This window comes from Schistocerca piceifrons, chromosome 4 (genome assembly GCF_021461385.2).
Source record: "Schistocerca piceifrons isolate TAMUIC-IGC-003096 chromosome 4, iqSchPice1.1, whole genome shotgun sequence".
NCBI lineage: Eukaryota > Metazoa > Arthropoda > Insecta > Orthoptera > Acrididae > Schistocerca > Schistocerca piceifrons.
The window spans coordinates 819,035,350-819,058,459 of NC_060141.1; the positions used below are offsets into that span (position 1 = coordinate 819,035,350).

Sequence of the window (23,110 nt, forward strand, 5' to 3'; positions counted from 1 at the left end):
ATTCTGTATTACCCTCCTGAACCCACTGATTCCATATTCTGCTAACAGTAATTGGATCTCGACCAACGCGAGCAGCAATGTCGCAATACGATAAACCGCAATCGCGATAGGCTTCAATCCGACCTTTATCAAAGTTGGAAACGTGATGGTAGGCATTTCTCCTCCTTACACGAGGCATCACAACAACGTTTCACCAGGCAACGCCGGTGAACTGCTGTTTGTGTATGAGAAATGGGTTGGAAACTTTCCTCATGTCAACACGTTGTAGGTGTCGCCACTGGCACCAACCTTGTGTGAATGCTCTGAAAAGATAATCATTTACATATCACAGCATCTTCTTCCTGTCGGTTAAATTCCGTGTCTGTAGCACATCATCTTCGTGGTGTAGCAATTTTAATGGCCAGTAGTGTAATTCACTATTATAAGACATCAGATAATCTCGCCTTATGTAGAATACAGTACTGCATCTCTGTAAGCTGCAATACCATCATCTTTTTCTTCTGATTATGGACCATGCAAAGAACATGGCATATGATATTCGCAGTAAGTTTCAAAACTGACAGCAATAAGAAATCCACAAACATTCCAATAATTGCTGAAGGCAAATTTCTCCACCCTTTAACGTGTTTTGGTGGCAACACAATCACCTAACCTTTGTCCACATCGTTATTTACCAACCCAAGTTCACCACAGGATCAACATAGCTCAGCTTTAAACAACACCTTTTCGACTTTCTTCACATGAGATCTCCAATTGCTTTCTAGTTCACCATTATCTATTCCCATATATTTTTATTTTCATTTTCATTTCAGCCTCATATTACACATTCCACCTTCTAATACCATGTCACCCTCACAGCGTCCCCACAACAACCCCATTAAGTTTTATTTACATTCCCTCCGCAAACATGCCTTCGCCCTAGCCAGATTACGCTCCCATATTTTATTTACTCAGGCTTGTCTGACATTTGGCATTACCGCCAAAGGCCTCACACTTAAAGTTCCCATCTCTGGCTGCAACCCTTCTTTCCATCAGTCCCTATACCAGTTCTAAACTGAACAATCCATAGCCCTCACCCACCTAATCCTTCACCTACACATCAACTCAGCCAATGAACACACCCGTCAACTCCAATCCTTAATAAAAGTCCTCAATCTTTCCTCTCCCACATCAAACCGGCTGTTCAGAGCATCCTCCTACAGGCCAACCGCAAATTAGAACAGCATGCCACCCTCCACCTCAAAAAACTATCCAATCTCCTGGTTTCCCACCTCCGGAAAGGCAACTCACTCACCCTCCACAACCTTGCCAGAAAACCTCAACCTCCTCTCATTGCACACAAACCCAGTCTCTCCCATCTACTCAATCTCCCACTTCCAGCTCCACTCCCCCCAAAACCTCAAAATTCTAACCAACACAATCTGGAACCACAACACCCTAATTCAGTAGTTAACCTTTCCTCCAAACCTCTCTCCCAATCCGAAACCTCTGTCCTATCCAAAGGCCTCACCTTCAGCCCTACTCCCAGATTCAACCAAACAGCCTTCGTCAAAGATTTACTGTCCTACACTCGTACTCTCTGCTGGAAATATCACTTTGCCACGAAGAAAAATGATCCTACTCCTACCCCTAATGATCCAACTCCCCAAGACACTATCCAAATTGAACCCTGCATTGAACAGTTTCGTCCTCCATCACAGCGGGACCCACCTCCTCTTCCTCAAAATCACCCTCTCCAAACCTTCCAGGAATCTCTCACTTCCAGCCTTGCCTCTCAATCCTTCTTGAAAAACCTTAATCCTACTCCCAACATCACGACTGCTGAAGCCCAGGCTATCCGTGAACTGAAGGCTGACCGATCCATCGTCATTCTCCCGGTGGACAAGGGTTCCACGACCGTGGTACTTGATCGTCGGGAGTATGTGGCTGAGGGACTGCGTCAGCTTTCAGACAACACCACATACAAAGTTTGCCAAGGTAATCCCATTCCTGAGCTTCAAGGAATCCTCAGAACCTTAGGCCCCCTACAAAACCTTTCACCTGACTCCATCAACCTCCTGACCCCACCGACACCCCGCACCCCTACCTTCTACCTTCTTCCTAAAATTCACAAACCCAATCATCCCGGCCGCCCCATTGTAGCTGGTTACCAAGCCCCCACAGAACGTATCTCTGCCTACGTAGATCAACACCTTCAACCCATTACGTGCAGTCTCCCATCCTTCATCAAAGACACCAACCACTTTCTCGAATGCCTGGAATCCTTACCCAATCCGTTACCCCCGGAAACCATCCTTGTAACCATTGATGCTACTTCCTTATACACAAATATCCCGCACGTCCAGGGCCTCACTGCGATGGAGCACTTCCTTTCACGCCGATCACGTGCCACCCTACCTAAAACCTGTTTCCTCATTACCTTAGCCATCTTCATCCTGACCCACAACTTCTTCACTTTTGAAGGCCAGACATACCAACAATTAAGGGTGGCCCCCTCGTACGCCAACCTATTCATGGGTCGCTTAGAGGAAGCCTTCTTGGTTACCCAAGCCTGCCAACCCAAAGTTTGGTACAGATTTATTGATGACATCTTCATGATCTGGACTCACAGTGAAGAAGAACTCCAGAATTTCCTCTCCAACCTCAACTCCTTTGGTTCCATCAGATTCACCTGGTCCTACTCCAAATCCCATGTCACTTTCCTTGATGTTGACCTCCACCTGTCCAATGGCCAGCTTCACACGTCCATCCACATCAAACCCACCAATAAGCAACAGTACCTCCATTATGACAGCTGCCACCCATTCCACACCAAACAGTTCCTTCCCTACAGCCTAGGTCTTCGTGGCAAACGAATCTGCTCCAGTCCGGAATCCCTGAACCATTACACCAACAACCTGACAACAGCTTTCGCATCCCGCGACTACCCTCCCGACCTGGTACAGAAGCAAATAACCAGAGCCACTTCCTCATCCTCTCAAACCCAGAACCTCCCACAGAAGAAACACAAAAGTGCCCCACTTGTGACAGGATACTTTCCGGGACTGGATCGGACTCTGAATGTGGCTCTCCGGCAGGGATACGACTTCCTCAAATCCTGCCCTGAAATGAGATCCATCCTTCATGAAATCCTTCCCACTCCACCAAGAGTGTCTTTCCGCCGTCCACCTAACCTTCGTAACCTCTTATTTCATCCCTATGAAATCCCCAAACCACCTTTCCTACCCTCTGGCTCCTACCATTGTAACCGCCCCCAGTGTAAAACCTGTCCCATGCACCCTCCCACCACCACCTACTCCAGTCCTACAACCCGGAAGGTGTACACGAACAAAGGCAGAGCCACGTGTGAAAGCACCCACATGATTTACCAACTGACCTGCCTACACTGTGACGCATTCTATGTGGGAATGACCAGCAACAAACTGTCCATTCGCATGAATGGACACAGGCAGACAGTGTTTGTTGGTAATGAGGATCACCCTGTGGCTAAACATGCCTTGGTGCACGGCCAGCACATCTTGGCACAGTGTTACACCGTCCGGGTTATCTGGGTACTTCCCACAAACACCAACCTGTCCAAACTCCGGAGATGGGAACTTGCCCTTCAATACATCCTCTCTTCCTGTTACCCACCAGGCCTCAACCTCCGCTAATTTCAAGTTGCCGCCACTCATACCTCACCTTTCCTTCTACAACATCTTTACCTCTGTTCTTCCGCCTCGACTGACATCTCTGCCTAAACTCTTTGCCTTTACATATGTCTGCTTGTGTCCGTATATGTGCGGATGGATATATGTGTGTGTGTGTGTGTGTGTGTGTGTGTGTGTGTGTGTGTGTGTGTGTGTGTGTGTGTGCGAGTGTATACCTGTCCTTTTCTCCCCCTAAGGTAAGTCTTTCCGCTCCCGGGATTGGAATGACTCCTTACCCTCTCCCTTAAAACCCACATCCTTTCGTCTTTCCCTCTCCTTCCCTCTTTCCTGATGAAGCAATCTTAGTTTGCTGCGAAAGCTCGAATTTTGTGTGTGTGTTTGTGTTTGTTTGTGTGTCTATCAACATACCAACGGTTTCGTTTGGTAAGTTACATCATCTTTGTTTTTAGATATATTTTTCCCACGTGGAATGTTTCCCTCTATTATACGAGGTGTGGCTAGAATAAAACCGGACTAGTACTGGTGAAACAATAAAACGAATGCAATAAGGCTGAAAGTCGCGTGGCCTGTCACGTGACTCTCGCTCCGCCTACTGCTCGAGTTTCATCTGCCTCCTGCACTCAGTCTGCCCGTGGCGTCTATTTTAAGTAGTTGACGTTTTGTCTGTGCGTCGGAAAATGTTGAGTGTACAGAAAGAACAGCGTGTTAACATCTAATTTTGTTTCAAACTAGGAAAATCTGCAAGTGAAACGTTTGTAATGTTACAACAAGTGTACGGCGATGATTGTTTATCGCGAACACAAGCGTTTGAGTGGTTTAAACGATTTAAAGATGGCCGCGAAGACACCAGTGATGAAACTCGCACTGGCAGACCATTGTCAGCAAACACTGATGCAAACATTGAAAAAATCGGTAAACTTGTTCGACAAGATCGCCGTTTAACAATCAGAGCAGTGTCTGAGTTAACAGGAGTTGACAAGGAAATTGTTAGGCAGATTCTTCATGAAAGTTTCAACATAAACAAAGTGTGTTCAAAAATGGTTCCAAAGTGTCTCACAATTGAACAGAAGGAACGCCGAAGAATGATTTGTTCTGACATCCTGGAAAACATTGAAAGTGATCCCACCTTCTTACAAAATGTCATTACTTGCGATGAATCATGGTTTTTTACTTACGATCCCGAAACTAAACGCCAATCGATGCATTGGAAAACTCCTGGTTCTCCACGACAAAAAAAAGCACGAATGTCAAAATCGAAATTCAAGGCAATGATGATTGTTTTTTTTGACATCAAAGGGATTGTGCACATTGATTGGGTACCAGAGGGACAAACAGTGAATCAGCATTACTACATTAGCGTCCTGGCTACCCTACGTGAGCGAGTACGGAGAAAACGGAACGATTTGTGGAGAAAAAAGTCATGGATCCTTCACCAAGACAATGCCCCAGCTCACAGTGCGTTGTCAGTGAAGGCGTTTTTGGCAAAACACAACATTCCCATCTTAGATCATCCACCCTACTCACCTGATTTTGCCCCGTGTGACTTTTTTCTTTTCCCTAAAGTCAAGTCAGCTTTGAAAGGAACTATATTTGAGACTGTTGAAGCAGTAAAAGAAAAAGCGACGGAAGTAATGTATGGACTTACCGAAAATGATCTGCAGCATTGCTATGAACAGTGGAAAATTCGTATGGAGCGGTGTAGAGACCGAGGAGGAGAGTACATTGAAGGAGATAACATGAAATTGTAAATAATTGTAAATAAATGCTTTTTCCAGCATCAGTCCGGTTTTTTTCTAGCCGCACCTCGTATATACAACTAGATGAAAACTGAAAAAGGAGTAGAAATAAATTATTAATTGGAGTCTAATTGCAGCAGTTGGGAATGGTTCCAGCTTCCTATATTGTCATCCACCTTCTTCATGCCACTGATTCATACTGACAAATATTGACAAATAGTTGTGTGGCGAATTCTGTGCCTATTAAACATTTATCATCATTTTTACAAATTCTAGAAAAATAATGCATATGTCAATAATTTTGACTTTTTAAATATTATATATAAAAACAAAGATGAGGTGACTTACCGAACAAAAGCGCTGGCAGGTCGATAGACACACAAACAAACACAAACATACACACAAAATTCAAGCTTTCGCAACAAACTGTTGCCTCATCAGGAAAGAGGGAAGGAGAGGGGAAGACGAAAGGAAGTGGGTTTTAAGGGAGAGGGTAAGGAGTCATTCCAATCCCGGGAGCGGAAAGACTTACCTTAGGGGGAAAAAAGGACAGGTATACACTCGCACACACGCAAAATATGTCTGCTTGTGTCTGTATGTGTGGATGGATATGTGCGTGTGTGCGAGTGTATACCTGTCCTTTTTTCCCCCTAAGGTAAGTCTTTCTGCTCCCGGGATTGGAATGACTCCTTACCCTCTCCCTTAAAACCCACTTCCTTTCGTCTTCCCCTCTCCTTCCCTCTTTCCTGATGAGGCAACAGTTTGTTGCGAAAGCTTGAATTTTGTGTGTATGTTTGTGTTTGTTTGTGTGTCTATCGACCTGCCAGCGCTTTTGTTCGGTAAGTCACCTCATCTTTGTTTTTATATATAATTTTTCCCACGTGGAATGTTTCCTTCCATTATATTGACTTTTTAAATATTTATACTACTGGAACTGCACTGGTCATCATTTTTACATGATAATAAATATAAATGTTCAAAATACAAATAATGTAGTACCACAGAAGATTTCAAATTATGCAAGCTTTCAGTAAATGAAACATTTTTTCCTTAAATAAAAGGAACTTTAAATTTTTTCCACATTTTGTTGTATGTTTTAGTTTAAGGAGTTTTCTCACAAACCAAAGATAACGGTGTCCAACTTATTGCTTTTCTGTTGTGAAAAAATACATCTCTCTTGTTTCACACTCACTGTGCACCACACTTGCTGTCCACTCACTCTTCCAATAGCATTTTCCATAACTTTGGTCCAAGGGCACCCATAGCTGAGGGCCAAGGAATGGGACTGCAACTCTCCCACCTCTCACCTCCCCCCCTCCCCCACCACCAGTCCCCCACACTCAAGGAAACAAAAAAATATAGTGTTGTACTCAAGTGTTTGTTTTCCCCCAAGGAAATCTTTAACAAGTCAGTATTATGCAGGTTTTCAACAGGGCTGGAATGGGAAATTTCTACTTAGAAATGGTCTTTCATCCTCCAAAATATTAAAAATACCTCATGCCCCTATGTCTAGTCTCCTCCCCCCCCCCCTCCTCTCCCCCCTCAACAAATTATCGTATGACCACCCATGCTTTGATTGTGTCCATAAACCATTTCACAACATCCTTTCAATATACATGTCCATTTTGTTTCAATGATGCATAACATGAAAAAGAAACAAATAACTTGTATTAGTTCTGTATGTACATAAATATATCACTTATATCTGTAACAAATTCAAAATATTCATTAGACTCAGGCAACCCTTTTTATATAATTCAGTTCAATAGTATAAATTCTAACTTAAATGGATGGAAGCCGTATTGGACATTCAAGTAGTTTAATGCTCAATTCAAATTGCTTAACTTTCTGAAAATAACATCAATTAATGAAATTCTCAGTTCGTCATCACAACAGCAGGCATTCAAATCACACAACAGAAAGAGTGGCCAATGGGTGTTTTGAAGGAATATACTGTTGAACAGAAAAAAATAAAGACATATTAAGGAATAAAGAATTGACAGAGGAGTTGAAGGTAAGTAAGTAATGGCAATAACAGTGTTAAAATGGATGGAAGATAGCCAAATTGTCAATGTATAACAACAGTGGATATTCCTGATCGGAGAAATATGTAAAATAAAGGAAAGGCAATCACTCACCCACAGTTGGTTTAGGCCAGAGGAAATGCAAGAGTGTAGGGTAGGCTAGAGAGACAGTTCAGAGAAACTTGTCCGGGAATGAAGTATCAAAATGGCTCATGTAATGAAGGGGCTACTGAAGTCCTTTGTGTTGTGGTGTGCAGCATGTTCAGCAACCGGATGGCCAAGTTTGTGATTTGCTGCAGTTAGGCAGTGGCCATTCATGTGAGTAGATAGTTGGTCACTTGTCACTCTCGTAATCCTTCTGTCATAAACCTCTGCTATCCTAATTCCTGCTGCGTTACCTTACATTTTCCTTTTTGTCTTCTGGGCACCCCACTCTTCCCCATCCAGATTGTATACTGCCTCCTCCTACCACTCTTCACGCCTTCTGGCATAAACCTCTGTTAACCTGTTTCCTGCTGCCTATTTTTTGTTATCCGGTTCCAAATGTAACATTTTACATTTTCCAGTACCCCAAGATTATAGGTTAAATTTTATTTTCATCCTCCAATACTCTCTATCTGTCTATAAATTATCTTCAATATTTCTTATAAATCATCTTAACTATTTCTTCTTTTGATAGAAGTCTGAATTCCTTGAATCCATGTTTTTGGCAGCCTCCCTCTTTTCTTTCTTTCTTGTAGCTGCCAGTCCATAATTCTCTATATTAATCTCTCCTTTGACATCCTTTTTGTGTGCCCATACTATGACAGTTGTTTTTCTTCTGTAAAATCTCCAGTAGAATTTGTAACGTCCATTTTCTTACTGATGACTTCATTTCTGATTGTTTCTTGCCTAGATATCCCTGCATGCTTCCTCCAAAAGTCCATCTCCATTGCCATCAACCTGTTGTGCTATTTTCGATTTAACTGTCCATATGTCATAATGCTTCTGATAATTGCATTGAATATTTTTCTTTTTATTTCCTTTATAATCTATTGATCCCATAAAATACCATTTACTGTTCCAATAGTACACATCCCAGGATTTATTCTTGAATTAATTACCTTGTCTTGTTTTCCATCTTGTTTGATATTGTACTCTTCAATGTATTTAATAATTCTCATCCATTCTTCCAACGTCAAATCGTGATTTGTGTCTCCTATTACCATATACTTTCTTTTATTCTTGCTGACCTGAAATCCCCATTTTATACTCATCTATTAACTGTCTTGTATTGTACTCCTATGTCTTCTTTATCTTGTGCCAAAATTAGTTGGTTATCAGCAAATTGTTATGAATATATCATAATATTGTTTTGTGGGGATCCCCATATTTTTTACATTTTCTTTTCCAGTGTTCCAATGTTTTTCCTGTATATATTCTCTCTCTGTCTGTCTCCCCTTCTCTCCCTCCCTCTCTTCTTCTCCTCTCTCTCCTTTTCCCACCTCTCTCCCTTTCTCTCTTTATTTGCTGACTCCCTCTTCATCTCCAGCTTCCTCTCTTTTCCTCTTGTACCTTCCTCCTCACCATATCTCTGTCTCTTATATAATCCACTCTCTGAACTCCTTTTGTCTCATTGTGCAGCCACTTAGTCATCTGCCAAATGACCTGCCTCACATTATTCCACTACGCCAACCTTGCCTCATGCATACTTCCTTAGCTCCTCTCCACCTCCATCTACTCAGGACACGTCAGTGAGTATGTGTCTTTGTTTATCTGTGTGTTTGTGTGTTTGAATGTGTGTACCATTGTTAAAGAGAGAGCAAGAGCTCAAAAGCTAGTGTAGATACTGTTTTGTCTTGCGTGCTTCTATGTGGCACACTTCAGTCAGCTATAGGTGTCTTTCCTTTATCTTAAGTATTATTCCATTCAGGAATTTTCATTATTGTCGTACAAGAAAAACTGGTCACTTTTAGAGATGAAATAGAGAAAGCAGTAGAGAATCAAGTAACTCAAACACAAGGCCAAGTGGAAATACTTGAAAAAAAAGAGATATTGAATTTAATTGTCAAACAGAGAAAATATACAAATTAAGTGGAAGAGAATAGGGACATCCACAAACTGAGATCGCCAGAAAGTGCAGAATGGCTAAGCAGGAATCGCTAGAGGGCAAATGCAAGACTGTGTGATTGCGATTAAAGAGGGGAAAGTTAAATGCCACCCACAGCAAAATTAAAGAGACCTTTGAATAAAAGAGAAGCAGCTATGTGAATGTTGTTGTTGTTGTGGTCTTCAGTCCTGAGACTGGTTTGATGCAGCTCTCCATGCTACTCTATCCTGTGCAAGCTTCTTCATCTCCCAGTACCTGCTGCAACCTACATCCTTCTGAATCTGTTTAGTGTGTATTCATCTCTTGGTCTCCCTCTACGATTTTTACCCTCCACACTGCCCTCCAATACTAAATTGGTGATCCCTTGATGCCTCAGAACATGTCCTACCAACCAATCTCTTCTTCTAGTCAAGTTGTCCCAGAAACTTCTCTTCTCCCCAATCCTATTCAATACCTCCTCATTAGTTATATGATCTACCCATCTAATCTTCAGCATTCTTCTGTAGCACCACATTTCGAAAGCTTCTATTCTCTTCTTGTCCAAACTAGTTATCGTCCATGTTTCACTCCCATACATGGTTATGCTCCATACAAATACTTTCAGAAACAACATCATGACACTTAAATCTATACTCGATGTTAACAAATTTCTCTTCTTCAGAAACGCAATCCTTGCCATTGCCAGTCTACATTTTATATCCTCTCTACTTCGACCATCATCAGTTATTTTGCTCCCCAAATAGCAAAACTCCTTTACTACTTTAAGTGTCTCATTTCCTACTCTAATTCCCTCAGCATCACCCGACTTAATTCGACTACATTCATTATCCTTTCAAGACACTGTCCATTCCGTTCAACTGCTCTTCCAAGGCCTTTGCTGTCTCTGAAAGAATTACAATGTCATCGGCCAACCTCAAAGTTTTTATTTCTTCTCGATGGATTTTAATACCTACTCCAAATGTTTCTTTTGTTTCCTTCACTGCTTGCTCAATATACAGATTGAATAACATCAGGGAGAGGCTACAACCCTGTCTCACTCCCTTTCCAACCACTGCTTCCCTTTCTTGCCCCTCAACTCTTATAACTGCCATCTGGTTTCTGTACAACTTGTAAATAGCCTTTAGCTCCCTGTATTTTACCCCTGCCACCTTCAGAATTTGAAAGAGAGTATTCCAGTCAACATTGTCAAAAGCTTTCTCTAAGTCTACAAATGCTAGAAACGTAGGTTTGATTTTCCTTAGTCTAGCGTCTAAGATAAGTCGTAGGGTCAGTATTGCCTCACGTGTTCCAATATTTATACGGAATCCAAACTGATCTTCCCCGAGGTCAGCTTCTACCAGTTTTTCCATTTGTCTGTAGAGAATACACGTTAGTATTTTGCATCCGTGACTTGTTAAACTGATTGTTGGGTAATTTTCACATCTGTCAATACCTGCTTTCTTTGGGATCGGAATTATTATATTCTTCTTGAAGTCTGAGGGTATTTCGCCTATCTCATACATCTTGCTCACCAGATGGTAGAGTTTTGTCAGGACTGGCTCTCCCAAGGCCGTCAGTAGATCTTATGAAATGTTGTCTACTCCCGAGGCCTTGTTTTGATTCAGGTCTTTCAGTGCTCTGTCAAACTCTTCACGCAGTATCATACCTCCCATTTCATCTTCCATTTCCATAATATTGTCTTCAAGTACATCGCCCTTGTATAGACCCTCTATATAGTCCTTGCACCTTTCTGCTTTCCCTTCTTTGCTTAGAACTGGGTTCCCATCTGAGCTCTTGATATTCATACAAGTGGTTCTCTTTTCTCCAAAGGTCTCTTTAATTTTCCTATAGGCAGTATCTATCTTACCCCTAGTGAGATAAGCGTCTACATCCTTACATTTGTCCTCTAGCCATCCCTGCTTAGCCATTTTGCACTTCCTGTCGATCTCATTTTTGAGACGTTTGTATTCCTTTCTGCCTGCTTTATTTACTGCATTTTTATATTTTCTCCTTTCATAAATTAAATTCAGTATTTCTTCTGTTACCCATGGATTTCTACTAGCCTTCGTCTTTTTACCTACTAGGTCCTCTGCTGCCTTCACTACTACATCTCTCAAAGCTACCCATTCTTCTTCTACTGTATTTCTTAGCTATGTGAATATGAAGAGCTAAATGACAAGCCAGTAATAAGCAAAGAAGGAAAGATGGAATAAATATATAGAGGGGGTATACATGGGAAATGAACTTGAAGACAGTATTGTAGAAAAGGAAGTGGAAGTAAATAATATGAGTCGGGAGATTTCATACTGAGAGCAGAATTTGACACAGCACTGAAAGCTATAATTTGAAAAAGGCACCTGAGATAGACTACTTTCCATCAGAACTACTAATATCCTTGGGAGGCTAGCCGTGGTTGAACAACCATGCAAGATATATGAGAGAGGCAAATTACCATCAGACATCAAGAAGAATGTAACACACTAATGTTCAGAGAAAAACAGAACAACTTGAACAATGAGAGATAACATGTCCATATCCACAGGACATGCACATTAGTATGTTCTGCGGAAATGACTAGCATTTGACTTACCTCAGTTCAGCATGTGTCCTGTTGTCTAGTAGGTATGGGGTCCACCATGGGCCCTGATAACCTGTTCCATGCACGATGCCACCAATGGGGTATGGTGTGAATGGCATCCTGTGTTACAGTCATCCATGCTGAATTCACCTGGTTCCAAAGTTCATTTGTGATGGTTGCCATTTGGTCACAGCACTGCACCCATCTTTTCACCATATCCCACACATTTTCAATTGGTGACAAGTCTGGTGGCCTGTGACACCAAGAAGCATGCAGCAACATGTGGTCGCACATTTTCTTGCTGAAAAATGGTCTCTGGGGTATTGTGCAGAAAGGGTATAGCTATAGGTTACAGGATGTCATTGATACAGGTCACACTGCCCTGAACACGCACCAGCTGTGATTTGTGGTTGTACCCAATAGCACCCCACACCATAAGACCTTGAAGTGGTGTTGTATGTCCTGTGCAAATGCAGTCACTGTAATGCTGCTTCCCCTGTCTGTGGTGGACCAAAATGTGGCCATCATTTTCAAACAAACAGAACCTGAATTCATTCAGAAACATTATCTGATGCCACTCCTTCCCCAGTGTTCGTTCCATACACCATTGCCGTGTAGCATTTTTCTGCACATTTGTCAAAGGTAAGCGGAGAAGTGGACAATGTGCACATAACCCTTGCTGTAATAAACAGCCCTGATAGTGTATGATCTGTTACAATATTTCACTGTTGTGCCAGAGCCAAGGAGTACACAAATCTGCCTGCAATGCAATTCAGATGAGGTGGCGATCTTTTTGGAGGGGGGTGGGAGGTGGGGACTCTGGTCTGGATGGTGCTATGCATCTTGTCATATTCTACAGCCTGCACACACTAGTTGCACCGCTGAAATACTTTGTCCCACATGAATAATAATTTTCCAGAGGGATTCATCACATTCTCTCATGCCAATAATGTGTCCTCTTTCAAACTCACTGATTTGACAGTATGGTTTGCATACATGTGTGTAAGACATTCTACACATCTGATCTAGTCATACTGATCCAGTATCTTCAGTTTATAGAAACAATGAGTGCTGAAGGCACATTTTACTGGTAGGAGGTGTTGTGCTGCGATATCGATGTTGACCTCGAACCAGCAATCCAACATGGTTCAAATGCTAATCATTTCTGGAGAACATACTAATGTACATATTCTGTGTATATGAATGTCCTATTTATAACTGTTCAAGGTACAGTATTTTTTCTTAACATGAACATGAGTGAAATTCCAGAGGAGAGGGGCTGACAGGTGTGAATATTACCGAATTAAAAGTTTAATAAGTTGTGACTGCAAAATACTGACACAAATTATTTATGATTTTGTTCATAGCTATAGCTCAGTAGTTGCATAATATTTCACCAAAGATAAAATGTCAGCCATCAGCAGTACAAGGAAGCCGTTATTTGGTTCACCTTACCAGTTTCAGCACTTTAAACTGTCACCTTCAGAAGTGAAGTAGGCTTAAATCATTAGTAAGCCAACATCAAAAATAAGAATCAGATGGTCCTTTCTTTCACAACATAGTAAATAAAACAGAGTAACATCTCTAAAAATACACTATGTGATCAAAAGTATCGAGACTGCAAATGACTTACAAGTTCATGGCGCCCCCCATTGGCAATGCTGGAATTAACTGTGGTGTTGGCTCACCCTTAGCCTTAATGGCAGCTTCCACTCTCATAGGCATATGTTCAGTCAAGTGCTGTCTGCAGTCTCTGTCAGTCAACAGACGGGGTCGGCCTATATGCTTTTGTGCTATACGTGTCCCTTCATGTTTCCACTTCACTATCACATCAGAAATAGTGGACCTAGGGATGTTTAGGTGTGTGGAAAACTATGCATACAGATGTGTGACACAACTGACACCCAATCACCTGACCACATTTGAAGTCTGTGAGTTCCGCGGAGTGCCCCATTCTACTCTCTCCTGATGTCTAATGACTACTGAGATCGCTGATATGGAGTACGTAGCAGTAGGTGGCAGCACAATGCACCTAATATTTAAAACATATGTTTTTTAGGGTGTCTGGATACTTTTGATCACATAGTGTATAAGATACATGCCATGGCTAGCAAATGATTAATTGTCATGTTACACATTGTACATCTGAGGAAAGGCAACCACCAAACTGGTGGTTGACTTTTCTCACACATACTGTGTTTGATGTGTAATCAAACTAGTGGTTGACTTTTCTTGCACGTACTATGTGCAAAGTGTAAATTGACAGTTTATTGTTTGCTATTTATCACATGTAGCTTATATTTTTAGAGATGTAACTCTGTTTTATTGACTCTGTAAGATATGACTGTCTGATTCTTATTTTTGATGTTGACTTACTAATGATTTAAGCCTACTTCACTTCTGAAGATGATGACAGTTTAAATTGTTGAAACTAATCAAGTGAACCAAATAAAGGTTTTCATGTGCAGCTGACAACTGATGTTTTATCTTTTGAGACGAATTATTTACAGAAGAATGGGAAAGTTCATAGAAGCTGATGTTGGGCAGATCACTTTGGGTTCTGGAGAAAGGTAGAAAGAGATGAGGCAAGAGAGGCCCTATGAGTTATCTTAGAAGATAGGATAAAGAAAGGCAAATCTATGTGTATAATATTTGTTGATTTAAAGAAAGCATTTACCAGTTTAGACTGCAATAGACTCTGAAATTTTGAAGGTAGCAGAGATGAAATACATGGAGCAAAAGGTTGGTAACAACTTAGACAGTAACCAGACTTTATAATAATCAAAGAACATGAAAGGGAAGCAGTACTTGAGAAGGGAGTGAGACAGTTGCACAGTGCCTGTGCACAGCTTTGAGCAGTTGCCGTTCTTGAATATTTGAACTCCTATTATTTTGAACTCTCGGTAATTTGAATTCTTCTGTGTTCCCTCAAGTTTCACATTATTGAGAGTTGACTGTATAAAGGAATTACCTTCATTATTAGTTTGAGTACAGTAGTGCTAGTTGTAATCTGTTGTTAGCATACCTTATGGAGGTAGCTGACAGTGGTTGCTTCTGACTTGTTTCACATCTTTGAAGGGTTTCCTTCATGATGGAATTTATGGAAGATGCCATTTGAATGAATCAGTATTATGAAAAGGAAACTAGCTACTCACCATATAACTGAGATGCTGAGTGGCAGATAGGCACAACAAAAAGACTGCCACAAATGAAGCTTTAAGCCATTAAGGCCTTTGTCAACAATAGATGACACACACACACACACACACACACACACACACACACACACACATGCACACACAACTCACACACACCACACCATTTTGTTTCAGTTGCCTGAGACTGCTGTCGTGTGTGTGAGTTGTGCGTGCGTGCATGTGTGTGTGTGTGTGTGTGTGTGTGTGTGTGTGTGTGTGTGTGTGTGTCTGTCTGTCATCTATTGTTGACGAAGGCCATAATGGCTGAAAGCCTCATTTGTGACAGTCTTTTTGTTGTGCCTATCTGCGACTCAGCATCTCCGCTATCATTTTCATAATATTGTTACACTCCATCCTGGATTTTCCATTGTTCGACATTTGAATGAATGAATTTCATAGACTTTGCCTCCTGGTTTAGGGTTTGGAATGGGTTTGTGTACTCTGATATCAGTATATTCAACAAGCTCCCATCTAAAATAAGTCAAGAATTTTGGAATTCCTTACAAATTGAAAAGAAAATTAAAAGTATACTTTTTTAACCACTCTCTCTACAAATTATTGGAATATCTATATTCAGAGTTGTGAAAGTTGTGTTAGCTACATGGTAAGTTCCACTGTTTGTTGTAAAGCTGCATGTCAAGTACTAATGTACTGTAAACAGAACTCATTGTTAACAGCTGCAGTTAATCATTTTGTTTCAAATATACCATTGTAACCAAGTGAGTATTAAGCTATCAGCAGCAGATAAAAAGAGCCATATAATATAACTGCGCAAGCAACAGCTTTTTTAAGGTAGTAGCTATCCTTGTAATTGTCTTTATTAAATTTAGTTGGCATACACATGGAAAGCATTATGTCATGAAGTGATGCATGCAGTTTACAGGTTAAGTTTGTTTAATTTTGTTGTAATGTAGGCCAATACTTTGACTTGTTCTGCATCCCTGAGAACTCTGCTTCTTGATGGGATCTACAGAACATGACACATTTTCATTCCTTACACTCCGCTTCAACTTTCATAATGAGGTATGTGTGTGGTCAAAAGTAAACAGAGGTCTGTTGCATGCATGTCCATTCTAAATGTACAGGATATGAAGCTCCATCCCAAATGTTTCTCCAGAACATTTTTGCAGGATGGCCTTTGAAATATCCCATTATCACAACCCCCACATGCCATTTGGTCATATCAGATTTCCACTGCAAATTATGTGCTGTGAATGAGACTGCCACACTCCGTGCAAGTTTAGACTCCCAGTGCAATTGACCCTATGCTGAAGTAATAATAGCATTGACTCAACAGGGACATTTTTTATCTGGTGAACTTATATAATTTTTGCTTTTCGATTATTATCTTGTTGTTGATATTCAAATTTGATTTAGGTTCTGGGGAAAGATATTTGGTCTTGAAAAGAATTACATCATTGCTGAGGTGGAGCTAACAGAAGAGGAGACTACGCAACGCATTGAGGTACTTTACTTAAGCTGCCCTATACTAAACATACACATGATTTTAGTTCGTTAATTTTTGGAAAATAATTATGTGCACTTCTTAATTCACTGTTGTCCATTTATTCATTCATTTACACGTTTCATAGGTCCTATAATAATGGGTAAACTAAAAGACTTGGAAAAAGTCAGAGAATAAGGTAGAGATGGAGATGCATGTACTAAATATTGTTGTTCCTCTATGATACAATCGAAAGTCTGGTATGGAATTGATACATCTGAAGCAACATATCAGTATTCAGCACAGCTGCCGCTAAAGATAGCATGGTGCATTGGCAAGTTGGAGGCGCACGTGAATGAAAGTGAGTCCTTTTTAAGCTGTGTGAAGTGGAATGGAGATGGTTCACCTGTGGGTGTTGACAGCACTTGCTAGAGGAGCAACAGGCAGAATGAGGCAGGTCATGGCTGATAGTGTGGCTGGGAGAGAGTCCATGACAGGGGAACAAGAAGGGGGCCTTAGTGCCTGCTGCCCACATGGCACAATGCAAACACAGCAATTATTTGTGGCCCATGGAACTTGTTTGTGACTTTTCTGAAGAAATTGTGGTGAGGACCATTGTATTACTCAGTGAGCCTATCCCTGTGATAAAGTCCTGCTAGTGCCCGTATGTGAAACGCACCGGTGTCTGATGTGTGCAGCAATTGGAGTAGTGTGGCTGTTAGTTGTATCAGTAGTATCAACAAGCAGCCAGATATTACCCAGAAAAAATTTTCTGGAGCACCCAAGCTGCTAGATTGCCATGTGCGAATAGCAGCCTTGGCTGTAGTGGGGAGGGAGCTAGTCTGCACATAAGCCATGTTTACATTTAGTGATTTGGCTGTTTCCTCTTCATTTACACTTCTCACATCAAATGAAAACAAAACTGATTTCTGTGGTTGGGAGCTATGAACTGAATTAAAATACATTCACATAATTGTGGAAGGCTAACAAATGTTATTAGTTTCAGTTTACTGATTTTATTTTATTCCCACATTTTTGGCAGTCAATCATCTTGCAGAACAATGAAGTTATTTTTGTCAGTTGGCTAAATAAATGTGCCTTTTATTAATCTTTTCCACAGAGGCAGTCAGTTAATTAGAAATGAAGTGTTTCATTCTGCACTATTGGCTTTTTTAACTGTTCACTGAATTTCAAGTGCACATTTTCATTTTCTGGCACATATGGCATCTGAGATAACACAGTACTAGTACTCCAAGAAAATTTGCATCCTGAAAACTGTACTGAAATTTTAATATCAGGTTGGGGCTTACTTTGTTATGAATCTGGACACATGAATGTGCACTTTAAGCTGAACTATGCATTTCAGTATGATGTACAAAATTCCAATGCTCTTGGAGTATTCTATTTCGTTTAAGACATCATGTAAGGTCTCTTAATACTATACAGTATGAGATCAGATGTATCCAGACACCCTCAAAAATATACGATTTTCATGTTAGGTGCATTGCGCTGCCACCTACTGCCAGGTACTCCATATCAGTGACCTCAGTAGCCATCAGACATCATGAGAAAGTAGAATGGGGTGCTCCGCAGAACTCATGGACTTAGAACGTGGTCAGTTAATTGGGTGTCACTTATATCATACATCTGTACACAAGATTTTCACAATCCTAAACATCCCTAGGTCCACTGTTTCCAATGTGATAGTGAAGTGGAAACATGAAGGGACACATACAGCACAAAAGTGTATGGGCTGACCTTGTATGTTGACTGACAGAGACCGCCGATAGGTGAAGAGGGTCATAACGTGTAATATGTAGATATCTAGCCAGACCATCATACAGGAATTCCAAACTGCATCAGGATCCACTGCAAGTACTATGACAGTTAGACGGGAGGTGAGAAAACTTGGATTTCGTTGTCAAGCGACTGCTCGTAAGCCATACATCACGCCGATAAATGCCAAACAATGCTTTGCTTGGTGTAAGGAGTGTAAACATTGGACAACTGAACAGTGGAAAACAATTGTGCAGAGTGATGAGTCACAGTACACAATGTGGCGATCCGATGGCAGAGTGTGGGTATGCCCGGTGTACGTCATCTGCCAGCAAGTGTAGTGTCAAGAGTAAAATTCGGAGGTGGTGGTGTTATGGTGTGGTCATGTTTTTCATGGAGGGGTCTTGCACCCCTTGTTGTTTCGTGTGGCACTATACAGCACAGTCCTACAGTGATGTTTTAAGCACCTTCTTGCTTCCCACTGTTGAAGAGCAATTAGGGGAAGGCAATTGCATCTTTCAACATGATCAAGCAACTGTTCATAATGCACAGCCTGTAGCAGAGTGGTTACATGACAGTAACATCCCTGTAATGGACTGGCCTGCACGGAGTCCTGACCTGAATCCTGTAGAGCACCTTTGGTATGTTTTGGAGCACCGACTTCATGCGAGGCCTGACTGACTGACATCGATACCTCTCCTCAATGTAGCACTATGTTAAGAATGGGCTGCCATTCCCCAAGAAACCTTCCAGCACCTGATTGAATGTGTGCCTGTGAAAGTGGAAGCTGTTATCAAGGCTAAGGGTGGGCCAACACCATAGTCAGTTCCAGCATTACCGATGGGGGGCTCCACGAACTTGTAAGTCATTTTCAGCCAGGTGTCCGGATACTTTTCATCACATAGTGTCTATGTACGAACATATTGGCTTTGTACGTCATCGTAGCTGCCGACGCACAGTAACGCCTGTTTTCTGGTGCACTCTGGCAACTGCTGAAACGAAGCTTTTTCTAACAGGTCATGGGAAAATATTGTGAATGTTGCTTTAAAAAGCATAAGTTTCAAAGTAAATTTCCTTTCACGCAAGATGAATTATGTTATGTGTGCGAATGTGCAATGAATTTCTTAAATCAAAGAGCATTTGACTCTCATTTAAAACTTAACTCATTGAGAATTAGCCACTTAGAAGAATTTTGAGCGCAGAAGACCAGACATTAATGTCATTATTTAAAATTTTACTGGCACATTTGTGTGAAGTATCTTAATGTGTAACACACGCAAAAAAAGACCAATATTATATGTGAAAGCTTAATTTTTCTCATAGCTACACTATGAACATTAATTTAAATCATTAATTGTTTCTATTTGTATGTTCACATTACTTAACAGTGATGTTGCTGTTGGCTGATTACGTCACGTGTCCTGTGCTCTGAATATCAGTGGTTAGCGATATTACGTGACATAAGCTATGACTGGCTTACAAATGTGCATTTCAATCTCTATTTCAATGCTTCAGAAACTAACATGCCTTTTCAAATCTATACTTTCCTAATATGAATACAAAAATATGCAGCGTATTGTAATATGAAAATACCCAGCATAAAAGTTGTTGCACATCACAGATCTTTCCAAAACTTTTTTGCCAAGTTCTTTCATTCTCCATACTGGGGATGGGGCAGCTGGGAGGTTCAGCTGTCTCTTGGCTGCAGTTTGATGGTGGCCGTTCGCGCTGACAGACGGCTTGTTGGTTGTTATGTCCACGTAGAAAGCAGCACAGTTATTGCAGCTTAGTCTACTTTATAGATCACATGAATATTTTCACATTAGTGTCTTTGATGGGATACAAGGTACCTTTGACAGGAGTGGTTCAGGTGATAATGGGAGGACATATGGGACAGATTGTGCATCTATGTCCATTGCAGAAATATGGGCCATGAGACAAGGGATTGAGAACAGGGTTGCATTAGAAATGGACAAGAATATCACATAGATTCTGTGAGAGGCAGAATATCACTGTGGGAGGAACGGGAAGGACAGTGGTTAGTCTATTACTCATTTCAGGGCATGACAAGAGGTAGTCAAAACCCTGGTGGAAAATGTGATTCAGTTGCTCTAATACAGGGTGGTATTGAGACATGAGAGGAGTGCTCCATTGTGGCCGAACATTACATATGTGGGAGGTGGTAGGTGACTGAGAGACAAAGGCATAGGAGATCAGTTTCTGGAAAAGATTAGGAGGACAATTATGATACGTGAAGGCCTCAGTGAGCCTGTTGGCATATTTAGAGATGGACTGCTTGTAACTAAACACGTGGCGACCATTGGTGGCTAGGCTGTATATAAGGGATTTCATGGTATGGAATGGGTCACAGCTGTCAAAGTGGAGGTATTGTTGGTGGTTGGTAGATTTGATATGGATGGAGATAAGCTTGTTGGATTGAGGAGGATCACGTGGAGCAAATGGGGGAGAAGGTGCTGAAATTTTCGAGGAATGTGGATGGGGTGTCCTCACCCTCGATTCAGATCATGGGTATGTCATCAGTGAATCTGAACCAGATGAGGGGTTTGGGATTCTGGATGGTTAGGAAGGATTCCTGTATATTGTCCATGAATAGTTTGGCATAGTATAGTGTCATCTGGGTGCCCATTACTGTACCTTTAATTTGTTAGCAGGCAATACCTTCAAATGTGAAGTAATTGTGGGTGAGTGCATAGCTCAGAATGGTGATAAAGAAGAAGATTGTTGACCTGGAGTCAGTCTGACATAGGGAAAGATAGTGTTCAATAGCAGCAAGGCCGTGGGCATTGGAGATGTCAATGACGAGGAAGGTGGCATCAAAGGGACAAGCAGGGTGCTAGATAGTGAAGGAACAGGAACTGTGGAGAGTTGGAGCAGAAAATGGTTGATGTCTTTTATATAAGAGGGTATACTACAGGTAATATGCTGCAGGTGTTGATCCACTCCCTGCACTCGTACATTCCTCCTGAAGTCTATTAACCCAACCATCCAGGATGCCCCATTGTGGCCAGTTGCTGTGCTCTCACTGAGAGAATCTCTTTTTTTGTGGATCTACATCTTCAACCTATTACTCGTAACATGCGCTCCTATATAAAACACATATGGGATATATATGAGGTACATTAGTTGAGTGTGCCACTCTGTGCCACTGGTGTTCTCAGCACTGATGTTTGATGGTGCACACTGTTTGTCCAATGTATGTCTTGCTACATTGCCACGGAACCTGAAATACCCCAGCCTTCTGCAAACCAAAGTTATTGAAGACACTCCCCAATAAAGCCCGTGTTTTATTGGATGTGCAAAAGACAGCTCTTACATAGTGCTTTATCAGTACGTGCCTGAATTTTCCTCATAGTGCTCCAGTGCACAATATAAAGGCTGTGGTTGCTTCATCCTCCATGATTTCTTACTTCTTCAAAGGTTGCACTGTAGTGGTGGGGTGAAGGGTGCACTTAATCTGACATTTTGAGTATCCATTTTTTTGTAACACAGTTCTGAGGTGTTCCAGTTCCTGGGGCAGACTCTCTGCATCTGAGATGGTATGTGCCCGTTTCAGTACCCCATTCTTCTGCAAAGGGTGGTGACAGGTGTCTACATGTAAATACAGGTCAGCGTGTGTTTTCTTCCAATACGAAAATGGTTCAAATGGCTCTGAGCACTATTGGACTTAACTTCTGAGGTCATCAGCCCCTTCAAATACACATCGTGTCCCAGAGTGCCATCAGGTCTTCTCTTGACATGGCATCCAGGAATGGCTTTCTTCTTCTGTTGTCTCCATAGTGAACCTGATGTTGGGATGTATGGAGTTCAGATGTACAAGGAAGTCGAGGTGTTTGTCCCTTCCATGGAGCCAGATGACAGATGTATCATCGACATAATGGAAAAAACTGGTGAGTTTCCATTTGGATGAAGTCAGGGCTTCTTCCTTGAAGTGCTCCATATGCAAATTCACAACCACTGGCAAGTGTGGGATGCCCTTTGCAACTTCCTCTGTTTGCTCAAAGTATCCTCTATTAAACAGAAAATATGTGGAGGTTAGGATGTATCCAAATGATCAGTGGTCTTCATGTCAGATTTCTGATTAACAAGTTCTAGTGATTCATGTAGAGGCTCCATGGTGAATAACTAAATGGTTTCAAGACTAACCATGATATCTGAGTCCTTCAGCCTGAAGTTGGTGATGTATTTCACAAAATCCAAAGAATTGCCTGTGTGATGTGGACATTTATCTGCATAAGGACTTAGTATCTCTGTTAGGTATGTTGCCACCAAATACATAGGAGCTCTGATGTTGCTGTCAGTGGGGTATTATGGTATCCCATTGTATGGATTTTGGGGAGTCTGTAAAGTCTTGGTAGTACAGGTCCTTTTGCTGCTAATTTCTTCATGACCTGCGTTGAGATCTCCGATTCCTTGAGAAGTGCCTTGGTCTTGGACTTCCAAATACTGGGATAGTGTCTTTAGAGAAGCCATCAAAATTAGCACCTGAGCTAATCTTTTGAATCAGGACTGCCTCAGCAAGACTTGGGAACCAGCACCAGGTCTAATTATAAGATCCTCAGCAAGGGCAATGGTCTGGTGACGAGGGCAGACAAAGGAGCTACATTGATGCTGCCACA

At 41.5% G+C, this 23,110-nt stretch overlaps 1 protein-coding gene across 1 annotated transcript in view; it reads left to right on the forward strand.

The window, feature by feature from the left end:
- LOC124796223 (radial spoke head protein 4 homolog A) overlaps positions 1-23,110 on the forward strand; it is a 335,434-nt gene that overhangs the window by 96,703 nt on the left and 215,621 nt on the right. Inside the window, exon 3 of the mRNA XM_047260315.1 lies at positions 16,631-16,718. Within this exon, the coding sequence (XP_047116271.1) occupies positions 16,631-16,718 (88 nt within the window). The remainder of the gene's footprint in view (positions 1-16,630; positions 16,719-23,110) is intronic.